General features: G+C 41.4%; 1 protein-coding gene across 1 annotated transcript in view; it reads left to right on the top strand.

Annotated features, from left to right (window-relative positions):
* Positions 1-1,449: 1,449 nt before the first annotated feature.
* SRSF4 (serine and arginine rich splicing factor 4) overlaps positions 1,450-14,203 on the top strand; it is a 28,476-nt gene continuing 15,722 nt past the window's right edge. Inside the window, exon 1 of the mRNA XM_054571867.1 lies at positions 1,450-1,701. Coding sequence (XP_054427842.1) covers positions 1,595-1,701 — 107 coding nt within the window. The 5' untranslated portion in view covers positions 1,450-1,594. The remainder of the gene's footprint in view (positions 1,702-14,203) is intronic.

Genomic DNA, 14,203 nt, shown 5'->3' with positions numbered 1-14,203 from the left:
GTGTCTCTTAAACATAAAATAAGGCTCACTCAAGATAATTTCAATTTATTGTACACTACCTCAGATACCATTTTTCAGCTATCAGATTGACAAAGATCATAAAGTTTGATAACTGTTAATGAGATAGAGAATTGAGCAATATCTGTCAAAACTACATTTGCCCACACCCTTTGTGTACTTCTAGGAACATAGATTACACACACACACGCACACAGACTTAATCTTTGCAGCACAGTGTTCTTCATTAGGGCACTGATTAAATAAATTTCTGTGTATAAAATAGTATATTATGAGCCATAAAAAATAGTCCTGACGAAGCTCCTTTTCTACTCCTATGTAATGATTTTCAAAATATCAGTGCATAACTGTATGTACACTACTATTTGCTTTATGTGTGTAAAATACCTCCAAAAGAACATTTAAACTGATTACACTGACTACCTCTGAGTAGGGAAACTAGGCAGCAAAAGGAGAGATAGGAAGACTTTTCACTGTGTATCATTTGAAGCAGTTAATGAATTATCTCCTCAAAATATAATTTAAGAAATAAATGCAAACAGGAAAAAACACAAAACCTTGTGGTTTTAGGTAAAGTGGGTTAGTGAGAAGGGAACCAATATTGGCCTACCACGATCTTCATAGTGTTCCAAGCTCTTCCACCTACACTACCCCATTTAGTTATCCTGGTATTCCATGGAAATGGGATAAATTCTAATTTTGCAAGTTAAGAAAGTAGGTAAAATTGGTCAAGTGACTTAGTCAATGTCAAGTCTAACCTTGCTCAAAGCTCTAGGCTTCTCCATTTTCCAACCTACTTCTACTGAAGCAAAGTGTCTTATTTTTTTAAAAATAATACTGGTATTGGACACTTGCGATGTGCTGGGAACAGTACAAAGTGCTTTATGTAACAATTCTCAAGACAACTCTGAAAGGCTGGAATTTCTACTCCCCTTTACAGAGAAAACAAACGAGGCTCAGAGAGGTGGCGCACAAGGAGCCCAAGGTCACAGACACAGAGACGGGTACAAGCCAGGTTTAATTCCAAAGCTCCTGCTCTAAAGTAGAAACACTCCCGCCCAATCCAAATCTTACTAGCAGGAACGCTGGCTGATGGGGGCGGGGTGGGGCGGGGTGAGGCGGGGGTTGGAGAGCAGGAACACTTCCGCCCGGAGGGGCACTGCCAGAGGCTGCGGAAGGCGGTGCATGTCCCGCCAATGCGAGCTCGCGAGAGGATGTGAGGGGTAGGCAAGGACCAAGGGCCTCCGCACCGCCTCTGCCGTCTGTCTATCACCTGGCCCCACCCCACGCCGGCGCACCCCTGGCAAGCTCCGCCCTCACCCCTGGCTGGGCGGGAAGCGAACGCGCGTTCCCTCGCGTTCCCTCCCGTTACCGCCCGCCTGCGGGGAGGGCGGGGGAGGCGGGAGGCGCGCGCTCGCGAACTGCGTGCTCGCGTACGTCGCCGGGGTTCGGCTGCGTCGGTCTCGCCGTCCGCCCGTTGCCGCCGTCGCTGCCGCTGCCGTCGCCGCGCTCTCGCTTCGCCGGCCGCCGCCTAAGGGGGTTGGGGCTGGGCCAAGCTACTGCCGCTGTTGCCGGGATGCCGCGGGTGTACATTGGCCGCCTGAGCTACCAGGCCCGGGAGCGCGATGTGGAGCGTTTCTTTAAGGGCTACGGAAAGATCCTGGAGGTGGATCTGAAGAACGGGTGAGGAGGGCGCGAGAGGGGACGCCCGGTTCGGTATAGGCCCCGGCGGTGGTGGGGATGCCGCGGGGACGGGAGAGGGACGTCTACCCGGCGCGGAGCTGCTATCGGCCTGCTCCGGTTCCGCCATAGTCGCGGCGCCTCGGGGGCGCAAGTAGGCCCAGGTTCCCACTGCGCCTGCGCGGGTGGGGGTGGTGGAGGGAAATGGGAGCAATGGTGAGGCTCAGAGTGGGACGGGGAGAAGGAAAACCCGAATGGGATTGGGGCTCCAGGCGGGAGTGTATAGCTTCAGGGCGCCGAGGAGGCCTGGTTTTTTCCTTCCCAGGCTCTGGGACCAGGGCCCGGTTTTTCACCGTTTAGAGACCGACCTTTCCCGCTCTCTAGGCTGCTGGAAATAGACAGGATTTTCTGTTCCCCTTTCACCTCTTCCCCACTATAATCGACCAGACGGTCACACCGCATCTTTCCTAGGGATAGCAGCTCTGGAGAGAGGCCTTGTTTAGACTTGCCATGTGCCACACTTTGTTGAGGCGGGAGACTCCGGTTTGAGTAGTGTAGTGACAGTTTCGAAAGTATCGTCTTGCCGTGCGGAAAGCCTTCACCGTTCCCTGTATCAGGGTAAAGTCTTAACTCGTTATCTTTAAGACTCCATACAGAGTTTCCAGGCTGTGGTTTCCGTTCTCCAGCTTGCCAAAAAAAAAAAATTGCTTTGTCGTTGTAGAATTTGTTGGAGAATGGTGGCCACCCTGGCTAGTGTGCACGTCAACTAGCTACTATAGATGGAGACGCACAACTCGAAATTGCTTACTGCCTCCCTGGGTACATATGGTCTGTTACTTGTATTCCTAATCTACTTTGGCAGAGCAGGACCCGCAGGCGCTGCGTGTTTCAGGGAAAACAGATGAGGAGTTAGGTCTGGAAGAGATAACTCAACGGGGAAAACGGTCAGAACCAAGAAATTTTAAGTAGGACTTCAAAGACATGAACATAAAAAATTAAAAGAGTAAGGTGAACATTTAGGGTACTAAACCTTGGCTTTTGGGTTTGTTTGTTTTTTTTTTAAAGACCTGCTTTGCAACAGGTGTAACGTTGCTACAGTTTACTCCCCAGTATAATATTAGCAACTACCACTTGAGTAGTTAGGGAATATTCCTAAATGTAAGTTGCATATTTGAGAAAAATTGGTAGCTACCATATACTCAGATTGTTGGCTGGATTTTAAAAAGTAATTTCAAATTGATCGTTTGAAAAATCACCTTCTCACCTAGGAAAATGTCCTCAATAGATTGTTGTGGGTTTTTCCTCTTTTCTTTCTTTCTTTCTTTCTTTCTTTTTTTTTTTTTAATGAATACTGACTTCGTTTAGAATAAAAGACTTAAGAAAATACCTATTTTCTACAATAGAGTTTTCAGTTCTTAAGGGGTTTTTGTTATTGTAATACATATATATATATATATATATATAAATGAGAGAACAAGTTAAAATTCCCAGTTTTTTCAGAGCCCAAGTAAGTTGACAGAATAACTAAATTTTATGGGAGAAAGCATGCTTTGAAGCTAGACAGACCTGAGTCAAATCTTAGCTTCACCATTTAGTATTTGTGGGCAAGTTACTTCTCAAATTCTAAGTTTCCTCATCCAGGAAAATTAGACGTAATAATTGTGAAGCATTTGGCTCATAGCTTTTATAAATGTTAGCTGTAATTACAGAGATTTGACCATGATGTTGAGGAGACATCTTAGCTTCTGTTTTGTAACAAAGCACATTTGGTGAGGTCTTTTCTAAGGTTACTCAAGTGACAGCAGGAAATGATGTTGATATTAATTGGAAAACTGGTTAATTGAACAAATGTTGATAACCCATCAGCAGGATGCCTGCTACTGTGCTAAATAAATTGGGGAAAGACAAAAGAATTCTGTTCTTTAACAAATTAAATGTTTATGGTTATAAAATGTATACTTTGAGTTAAATGCTTGCTCTCACTTTAAACTTAAACAAGTAAAAATAGGAATGGTTTATTTGAAAAGGGCTTTAAAGAATGGATTGCTTAGGGCTTGAAATGAAGTGAGAGATGTCTGGGAATAGTATATGCTATAACAGGTAATGAGTTGGTCCAATAAGGAGTAATTTTGAGAAGTAATAATCTAGTTTGGATTGAGTATCATTAAAGAGCTAGAAACTTAACAACATAAACCAGAAATAACTATAAGATTTTACACTAAAAAAGCAAAGTCATAGATTAGGAATTCAAAGGCTTTAGGAAAAAAAAATTGAGCAACCCTGGAAATGTTGGGATAAGAGAAAGGACAGCTTCTTCCAGGACCCTAAGTATCTAGGTCTCTTTTGGGGAACTGTAGGATCATACAGTTCTGCTGCTAGACCAAGATGTGCATGAAATCTGTGATTGAAATGAGGAATAGGAAGTTATTTCAGGGATTTGAAGGCAGGTGTGACAGTCACCAAGTGAGCACACCTGGCTGCATTCAGGAGTCATTACAGAGGAAAATGACTGAGCTAAGAACCAATGACATAAATGTGTTTCAAGCAAGAATTGTCTGGACAAGATGGCAAAAGTGCAGAGGAGTCTGAAAGGAAGGAGTAAGTACAAGGAAAAGATGGCATAAGACAACAACATGTGTAAGGTTATAGTCCTGGAAACAAAGAAGGATAGAAGATCTCCCTGAGAAATATTTTTTAACATACCTGGATTGTGATTAATAGTAATTGAAACTCAAAAGCAGATTTTAGATGGAAAGGGCATTTAAGAATTGCTAAAGAGTTCAAGTTTATAGAAGGGAGGTATCAGTAGACAGGCACATTACGGTATTTTGCCATGTATAATGTGTTCCTGTGTATAATGGGTACCTGTGACTTTGTGTGCATTGTACATGGGATTATTATACCCGTGTATGACATGCATCCTTATTTTGACCTCAAAAATTCAAGCAAAAAATGCACATTATACAGGAATGTTGTGGGTAAAGTTCAGTATTGATTACATAGGCATAAAGTACTGCTATACTAGGAAGTTGACCAAGTGAGGAAGCAGATGAGCTCTCCAGATGAGACTTCAGTGTTGAGGAGAGGCTTTTATGGGCCCTCTTGGGATTTGGAGAAGAGGGGTGTATGTAATAGTTCTTTGTAGCAGGCAACCCTAGGTATAGACTGCCTTTGTTTTTAGAGAACTAGGACCACAAACATGGTATAGCTCTCCCAGAACAGAGGCGACCACTCCAGATCCCCTTAGGGATACCCTACATTCATACTTGCCACACTAACTCCAGCAAGAGTCACCAGGAAGCAGCACCTGTTTATAGCCATCTAACTCCATGGTAATCTTTGCTGCCTTTGATTATTTGTGAATCCTGTGGTCTTTTTTATTAATAAAACCACTGTTTCCATGTAAAGTGTAGAAGGTTTTTTGATACAGTAGTTTCTCTTGGCACAAAATCTTGTGGTTTTAGTCAGACATATTTGTATCTTAATTTTTCCTTATTTTAATTAATGAATAAAGCATCATATCCTAAGCTTGTTCTACTTGCCTAGTAGCTGGACAGGTAAACCCCCCAAATCACTGAGGTGGTAGGTTTTTGTTTTATTGTTTGTTTTTGTTGTTCATTTGTTACTAGTTTGTTTAAGTTATGAATTAAAACTCTAAAGGGAAGCTTGGCTACAGATTTCAGAACCTGTGTTTCATATTACAGTGGAATTGTGAATGGCCAGAATTTTTAGGGGCTGTCCTGATCTGTTTAGTTGGATTTTATGACATCTAAATATTATCAGAAAGTTTTCTTCTCCCCCTCGTTAATAATTCCTTCAGGTTGTGCCATGACTGGTGTGGCTCAGTGGGTTGAGTGCCAGCCTGCCACCTGAAACAGGTTCAATTCCCAGTCAGGGCACGTGCCTGGCTTGTGGGCCTGGTCCCCAGTTCAGGGTGTGCAAAAGGCAATTGATGGATGTATCTCTCACACATAGATGTTTCTCTCCCTCTTTTTCTCCCTTCCTTCTCTCTAAACATAAATAAATAAATAAACTTTTTTTAACTATTCCTTCAAGTAGCCCTAGCCATCTGGCTTGATTTGTTGAAGCATCGTCCTCTACATCAAAAGGTTACAGATTGGAATCCCAGTCAAGGCACATACTTAGGTTGCACATTATACACAGGATTATCATACCCATGGATGAGGGGACAATCCCTGGTTGAGTACATACGGGAGGAGACTGAGGCAACCGATTGATGTTACTCTCTCACAGTGACGTGTGTGTCCATCCCTCCCTCTCCTTTCCTCCTTCACGCCTTCCCTTTCTCTACCTAAAATCAATAAATATATCCTCAGTGGATGAGGATTTTTAAAAATTCTGTCAAGAGAAGGTATCTTATTTAATTTTTTAAGTATGTTAAGACTCTTGCAATGAATTGAGCACTTGTTACATTTGTTTCTGGTCACTGTAGGCATTGTTAGGCCTCAGATCCTAAGATGAATCTCCACCAACCCCAGAACCTACACAGGGATTTTATCTTTTGACTGTATTGACGGGAGCTTGTTTTTTCCTCTTTTCTTTTAGAGGGGCAATAAGGGAAACATAATTAATTTAATGTTCCAGATTAGGTTTCTGATTAATTGAACCACTTAGTGTATTCTTAATCACGTGGGAGATTACCTCTACCCATCACTAAAGAGCAAATAGATGCTTTATCATTTTTTATGGTGATGCTACAACTAATGGGTGACAGGAATGACAAAAACACTCTCCCTTTAAGGACCCCATTACCTTTGTGTTCTTGGGCAGTTCTCAAAAATAATGTCACATTTGAACCCACACAGTTCCAGGCTTTGGATTTGTGTTAATGAAGGCATTGGTTCTGGATTAATTTTATGATCTCTAAGAAGAGATTAAAACGTAACTTTCTTTAAAGGAGTGTTTGAACAGTTTTATACGTAAAGTTAACATTTCAAAATAGCACGTATTTCTGATTATAAAAATTGTACATTTATTGTAAACTTTTTAAAATATAGAGGTAAAAAAATAATCATCCAAAGATGACCCTCTGCATTTTGACACTTTTACCTTTCTCACTCACTCTCTTTTTATTCCTCCCCCTCCCTTGTTTTAACATATTTGGGATCATACTGTAATTATAATTATATTTTATAACCTTTCTGTGTCTAACAGCCTGAGGACCCTTTTCCCTCGTCATTAAGTGTTCTCTTATAACCTGATTATTAATGGCTACATAGTCTTCCTGCATATAAATGTTATTTAATATACACAAATAAAACCATGTTACAAGACATTTAGGTTGTCTTTGGGTTTTCACTGTTTCATGCATATAAAACACTGTGGTGAATATCCTTTAGTAAAACTTGTACACATTTCTAGTTATTACGCCAGGGCAGCTTCCTAAAAGTGGATCTTTGGAGTCAGTATATACTTTTATACATTTTTAAGGCTTTTGCTACCTATTGATTTCCATTACTCTGAACAAATAGTATTTATATTTTTCACTTGCCATGTGTAAGAGTTCCTATTGTTCTGAACTCTCTATACTTTGTTATAATTTTTTCAATATTATGATTTTTTAATTAGAATGTCTAAAATTATGTATGAGGAAGTTACCTCGGAAGCCTCGAAGGCTCATCCATTTAGTCCCATATAACCTACCAATTATAACAAATTTAAGAACTTCTTTTAAAAACAATTTTGGACTGATTAGAAAATAAATGTAGGCTCGTGATAGTTTAGATAGCATCCAAAGCACAAAGTAAAAAAGTATCATTAAGAATCATTTTGAGATTGGCGTGATCTTACATGCAGTTTTATGTCCTACTTTTTCTACTTAATTTATCGCACCTATTTTTTTCTATTACGTTAAAATCTTTCTCATGCACATCATTTTAGGGGCTGCATAAAACCCATTGTATGGCTGTATCATGCTTTACAGAACCATTACTCCTAGCGTGTCTCTAACTCCTTGCTGTTCAGAATAACCCTGTGGTGGATATACTGTGCATAAAACTTTTGTTTGCATTTTTATCATTCCTGAGGACCGAGTCCATGAAGTAAAATTCATGTGTCACAGCAGGAATAAACAGTTTCAAGGCTGTCGATACATAAAGCCAAACAACTTTACATCCTGGCAGCCTCACCAGCACTGAGTGTCCATGTTGTTTAAAATGTTTGCCAATTTAATGAGTGAAATGGTCTTATGTGTTTTAACCCAAGAATTTTTTCTTATGCAAATAAGACAATGAAAAAGAAGACTGGATTAAATAGCAGCCTGTTGTTGTTTTATTAATAGCATGACCAATACATATGTGACCAAGTTGTGTTTGTACTGACGTCTCTTGTTGAAGCCAACCTACATCCAAAAATTATTCATAAGCACATTACTCTATTTTTCCTAAGACATGGGTACTTTTTTAATTCATCATTATCTTTCTTGTTCCTTTCTCATTGAGGTAGCACATGAATAAAAGGGCCATGTCAAGTATTTTTCTCTTCCTAAAAGATAGGTGCAGGGTGTAGACTAGATAAAATGTGCTTTGGGTTACCAGTATATCTGGATGCTTCCAGATAGCCTAAATAGAAAATTGTACTTTGAGCTCCTCAGAAGAAAAGTACTCCAAGCATCTAACAGACTACTCTTAGAGGTGGTATTTAGAAATTTGTAACACTGCAACTTTAAATGATTTACTTTTTAACTTGAGTATATCAAAACACTTTACAAACAGATGTTGTCTCTAGTTTGTACTAATGGGGAAACTGAGGCATGAGGAGATGGGCCCAAGGTTACAAAATGAGTTATTGACTATTCTGGAAGCTGAAGATCTTTCCTATTCACGTACCAGATACAGTGTGGCAGTGTCAGTCAAAGCTTCTCTTATGCTGTTTCTTTCCAGATGGTTCAGTGCTGTCCTTTTGGGACTTGGCTCCAAGGGTGAGAAGGTGGTTCAGGTTCCACAACTTGTTCGGTCTTTAGTTTCTTGGCAAGACCTTCTAACAGGCTGACAAGTTACTGCCAAAAAGTATGACAGGTGGTACTTTTTATGACATTGGCCCTGGTCAGAGACTGCAAGTGATTCACCTCAGGCTACTCTTTGAAGAGCTGTAAGGTAGGATTTGTGCAGTAAATGCAATAAATGACGTCTGTCCTATTATTGAGGGATCTGACCCTCTGAATCGGCATGCCTGTGTTTTGGGGAACTTCCATCCATGACCTTTTCTTTGTACTGAGATGAAAGATAAGGTATCTGAACTGCAAATGACACCTAAAGAAGCACTTCATGGGTACTTGTATCCCTCTGTCAGGTCCCCCAACCATGTCTTTAGCCCAGGATGCCCCGGGGCAGGGGGCTGAGTGCGTTCCTAAACAGAGACCGCTAGGACCTGGTGGGAGTGGGGGTCGCTGACAGGAGGGAGGTTTGAATTCAGCCTTCAGGAGTGAAAGAATCGAGCAGGAGTCTCAGGCAGGGGAGTCGGGGACCACAGGCCCAGAAGCGCTGACTTTGAGAAAACTTGGATGGATGAAATAAAGCTATCAGTTCATTAATTTTAAAATAATTTCATTAAAATATTGAATGGTCAGTTTCAGGGGAAGGGTACCCCCAGGAAATAGCATAGGGAGTGTCATCTTTAACCAAAAATAAAAATAGGAGAAAGCAACTGACTGCAGCCCAGGGCCGGGGGCGCATTATGAAGGGCACGAGGACAGTCGGCGGTAGCCCCAGAGGTGTGCCCTGCAAGGCTCTGGCACCTGCCACCCGCTTACAGTGTCTTTTTAAAAGCAGAAACTGGTTTCCTTTGTAGTTTTGGTGTTGGAATCAGTGTTGTCTGCTGAGTGTAAACATTTATTTCATTAATTGGTTAGATGACTTTAATCTCTTGAGTTTTTAAAAAGTTGTGATTGAGCCTTCATGAACTTTGGTCGGTCATTAGGGAATAGTTTACCCCATTTTCTTGTGACACCTTTTTCATTTCCCCTTAATGTTGATGTTTCTGAAAATTGAAATGGACACAGGTGTGATTGTTTGCCCCCCCACACACACACTTTTAAGGAAAACAGCCAAGTTGACTTAAAAATGTCAAAATAATAACATTTAGTTATGACAAGAGGTTCTGGTTATGATCATTTAATCTACAAACTATTTGCAAGTCTGTTGCTTTCTGAGGGTAGTCCCATTTTGGATGGTAGAAATGTGACTGCAACCTAGTAAAAAAGTGAAATAACTTAGTGGTCTTAGTTAATTTTTTTAAAACAGTTTTTGGTAGTTGAAACAAGTTGGGAGATAGGGGAATAGAAAAGTTACATAGTAAAACTAAATTTGAATTTGATACATATTCCTCTCCACCTCCCACTGTTTTGGAGGAATTATGTTTTATCCTTTAGATTTTAGGATGATGTTTAGTTTTCTATTCTATTTTCTGCACTCCAGTGTGTGAATATTCATTAAGTGATGGGCTGGTGTTTTCTTTATGGTTTGTTACCTTTCTCGGCTTTCCTAGACTGGTTTTAAAATTTCTATAGATTAGGTTCTACTAATACCCTAGAGAATAATGGTTCACAACTTACTAGTTCTAGTGGTATCTACCACTTAATGGTATTTCCTGCCATTTCGTTTTTCTCACAAGATGCTAAAATTTGTGTGGCCATTTGTCACCCACAGCACAATTTGATGAAACTGACTTTCTGTGTTCCTTAAATTGTGTTTGCTCTTGTGGACCACTTCTTTCTTTTGGTGTATAGAAGGCAGTAGAACATGGTAGTAGAGTGTTGATTTTAGGTTAGGACCAGAGTTTGAAGAATCCCAGGTATTGGGTATTCTTGGCAAGTTACTTAACTGCTGTAAGTCTTAGTTTTTCATCTATGAGATTACAGTAAGTGTCAAAGTTGTGAAAGGTATTACAAAGGAATTTGAAGAATGATAAAGTCCTGGTGGACTATAATAGTCATGTTAATAGTAGTTTGAAATTAAGTCAGAACTTAAATGCTTATCTGCAAAGTACTTTTCTGGTTGCTATAATTCCCATATAGTTGGAGGGGTGTAGACTTTATCATATTCTTTGATTTCTGGTCCATTTTCCCCCATTATTCATGCTTATATTTATGTTTTTTGATCCTAGTCATCATTTCTTACAAAACTAAATAAATGCATTTTTAAATACATAATATTGTCAATACCCACTCACATCCACCACCTCTAGGCCCAACTGTCTTATCATCTCTATGCTGGTCTAATTTTTCCTGAGCCTAAAACCAAAGGCAGATTCTGGGGTTGATATGGGACCTCCAGAATGGGATTTGCACAGAATAATCTTATTTTTCCTCTATTCTTCTAGTCTGTTATGTTCTGAACCCACACATGTTTTCGGAAGGACCAGATGGCTGACACTGGCTAATGGGATCCAAAAGACAAGAGTGAAAGTAACCTGGCTGTTACATACCCCAAACTTAGAGGTGCTTCACCCTGCCCGGAGATAAATTTTTTGTCTTTCCTCTGGAGACTTTACCCCACTGTGTCAAAAAAAACTTGAATACAGCCTGGCTTATTTGAGGTTAGATTATCAAGTCAAGCAGCAGTGTTTGTTGAATGAAAAGGATTACACTCAGGACTGGGAGAGAAGCATCAGCCTTCACAAAAGCACTGCAACCTTGTGGTTAAGAGCTTGGATTTTCAAGTCAGATGGATCTGGGTTCAAATTGAGCTTTATCACTTAGGAGCTCCTCAACAATGAGCAAGTTAGCCTCTCCAAGCCTTGATCTTCTCATTTGTAAAATGGAAATAATAATAGTAGCAGTAGCAGTATACTCTGCACCTATGATATGAGGAATGAATGAAACATGGGTAATTATTTACTGTGTGCCAGGCTCTAAATATTAACTTTTGGTATTAAAGATCTCATAATCAAATAAGAGGATAAGCACAAAAAAAAGAACAAGGCTTGAAGGGACACAACGTTATGTTAAACATAAAATTGAATAGAAGTGTTGAAGCTTTAAAGAAAGTGCTAAAATGATCGGAGTCAGGCAAGTTTCTGGAACTCATGAAAGGGTATATGGAAGAAGACTGATACTATTCACCTCGTGTAATCAAGGCATTCCAGATGTAGAGAATGACACAGATACTTAAGAGTCATTATAGACCTCTGAGCAAAAGAATGATAAAGTAGTTGACTTTCCCTGCTACGTGTAAAGAGACAAGTTGACTAAGTGAAAATAGCCATATTCTAGAATTAAGTAAGTTAATCAGACAGGAAGACAGCCCTGAGGGCCCAGCAGAATGAGAAAAATGTAGAACTAGGCAACAGACTGAATGGCCAACTAGAAAGGAATAGTCAAAGGTGAATACGAGGTTTTGGGGAGTGAATTAGATGGACAGGGATCCAGAAGAGAGAAATCATGAGGTAGGTTTTCTTCTTTGAAGGTGGGGAAAGATCAAGTGCAGACTGAGCGGTGGCCAACGTTTGCAGACCAGGAATCCACACTAGCTCTAATCAGAGAGCTCTTGGTGTGCAGGAACTGCCGGTTTGCCGACGTGAAAAGAGCCCCAGACTGGGTATTGGTGAGTCCTGAAGTCGCACCCCAGCTCTGCCACTCAGTGAGCACGGGTAAGTCATCCGCCTTCTCCGGGTGGCCTTGACGGCCCTCCCTCTTCTGAGGCCATAAAGAAAGGAAATCCAGAATGCCCAGAGCAGCCTCCTTCCTGTCTCAAGATAGGAAAGGATCTCAGGACCCTGCTTTATGTAGTAGGAGCTCCTAGTTGTGGGTTATAAACAACCCTCTGTAACCGGAAAAGTCAAATTGCAACCATAATCAGTGACCCAAAGAAGTGACTGTGACACTGGTTACTTCTACTTTGAGGGCCTGACCACTGCTCCCCTGGAATGTAGCAGACGTTTGGAATCAGGAGCAGTTACAGTTCTCATTCACAAGCTTTTCTCCAAGTTGGCCTCACCTGAGCACAAGAGTTGGTTGCAGAAGTATCTTTCTGCAGTTAATCCACACACTTTATGCAGACAGCAAGAAGTGCTGTGGTGTTTTGTTGGGTTTTGTTTTTGTTTTTTTAAATTACTCTCCTGTCCATGTGTCCTAGCTTTTTTCACTCATAAACACCAAGTTGGCTGAAGTAGAGGTCCAACACTGAGTGCTTTGAAAGAAAGCGTTTGATTCCTGTTCACTAAATGCCATTTCTTGCAGGGTAGTAGATTTAAGGGCTCTGCCCTTAAAGTACAGTGCTATTGACCCTAGTTTGAGGGTTCAAGCCCACCCATGGGTTAACTTCAACAGATGAAAATTTTTCCTTGGCTACAGCAACATCCCTAATCCTGACCAGCCATGGAGAGGTTCGGTTCTTACAAGGAAAATGAGTGAATGTGGGAATGGCTCACCACATTGGGAAAACAAAACTCACATCCTGCTGATGGTTGGCTGAGGACTGTCATGTCCACATACAAAGAAAAGCATGTGGCACAGTTTTAGGACAAAGGTGAGCAGAGATCCACCGTGGAAAGGGGCACATTTTTGATACAGAGAGAACATCCGAGGCATGCCCCTCAGCGAGCAGTGTTGGTGGGGGGCCGCAGGCTCACGCATGGAGGCTTGCTTTCCTTGCCCCCCGGGTCCGCTTCCTGTCCGTTAGCTGGTACCCAGCACCCCTCAGTCAGTCCCTGCCCAGGTAGCCGCTGGTCAGCCTATCTCCAGAGCAAGCCACGCTTGTCGTTTTTCAAACAGGATTTTCTCCAGTCTCCCTCTTCAGAGATGATGTTTGGAGAACAGAGATGACCCTAAGCTCTTCCAGAAGGGGTGAGATGAACTCTACACCCTCTTCTGTGGAACCTACCAAGTGGTATTTGGAACCATTGGTATAGGTTATTAGGATCAGGGAAAGTCTGTTTAGCAACAACACAAGCTCAGATGATAATTCTTCAGTGAATTCTTTTAAAACTGAAGTCTTGGAGTACTCCAGTTTGAAAACCATGTCGTTCCAGTTCTAACGTTTCAGCGTCGCAACTGAGAGCCTGAGCAGTACGCTAGGTGTTGAATGAGGGAGGCCAGAGCACTGGTGTGGTGGAGGAAGGGACTGAAGGTTAGAGCAGCCCGCATCGTGCACTGTGGCTTTTGTTTGTGATGTCCAGCTGCCTGGCTATACTTGGTAAGAATCATGGTGCCCACTTTCTTTAGGGAGAAAATAACAGAAACTCCCATCCTGTCATTTTTTGACTCAGTTTGTCAGAATAAAACACGACCCCAAGAAAGAGAGTTTGGGAAAAGGCAGCAGTAGAGAAATCTTGTAGAAAGTTTTTCTTTTAATTGATAACTAGAGTAGGTTTAACAACGAGGCCGTTCTGTTCGCCCTTTCACACAGGCAGAGGGGGGAGAGGCCGAGAGGCATGGCCTCTCCAGGAGCCCAGCAAGAGAAGGGACATTGGAGGGGTTGGTTTGGTTTGGTTTTAGCAATCCCTGCCACAGAGGGATTTTTAAATTGGTTATAGATTCAGTCTCCAG

Source organism: Pteronotus mesoamericanus, unplaced genomic scaffold (genome assembly GCF_021234165.1).
Source record: "Pteronotus mesoamericanus isolate MK-2021 breed Mesoamerican mustached bat unplaced genomic scaffold, CSHL_Meso_final contig_221, whole genome shotgun sequence".
Taxonomy (NCBI): domain Eukaryota; kingdom Metazoa; phylum Chordata; class Mammalia; order Chiroptera; family Mormoopidae; genus Pteronotus; species Pteronotus mesoamericanus.
This window is presented reverse-complemented; position numbering and strand designations above follow the sequence as displayed.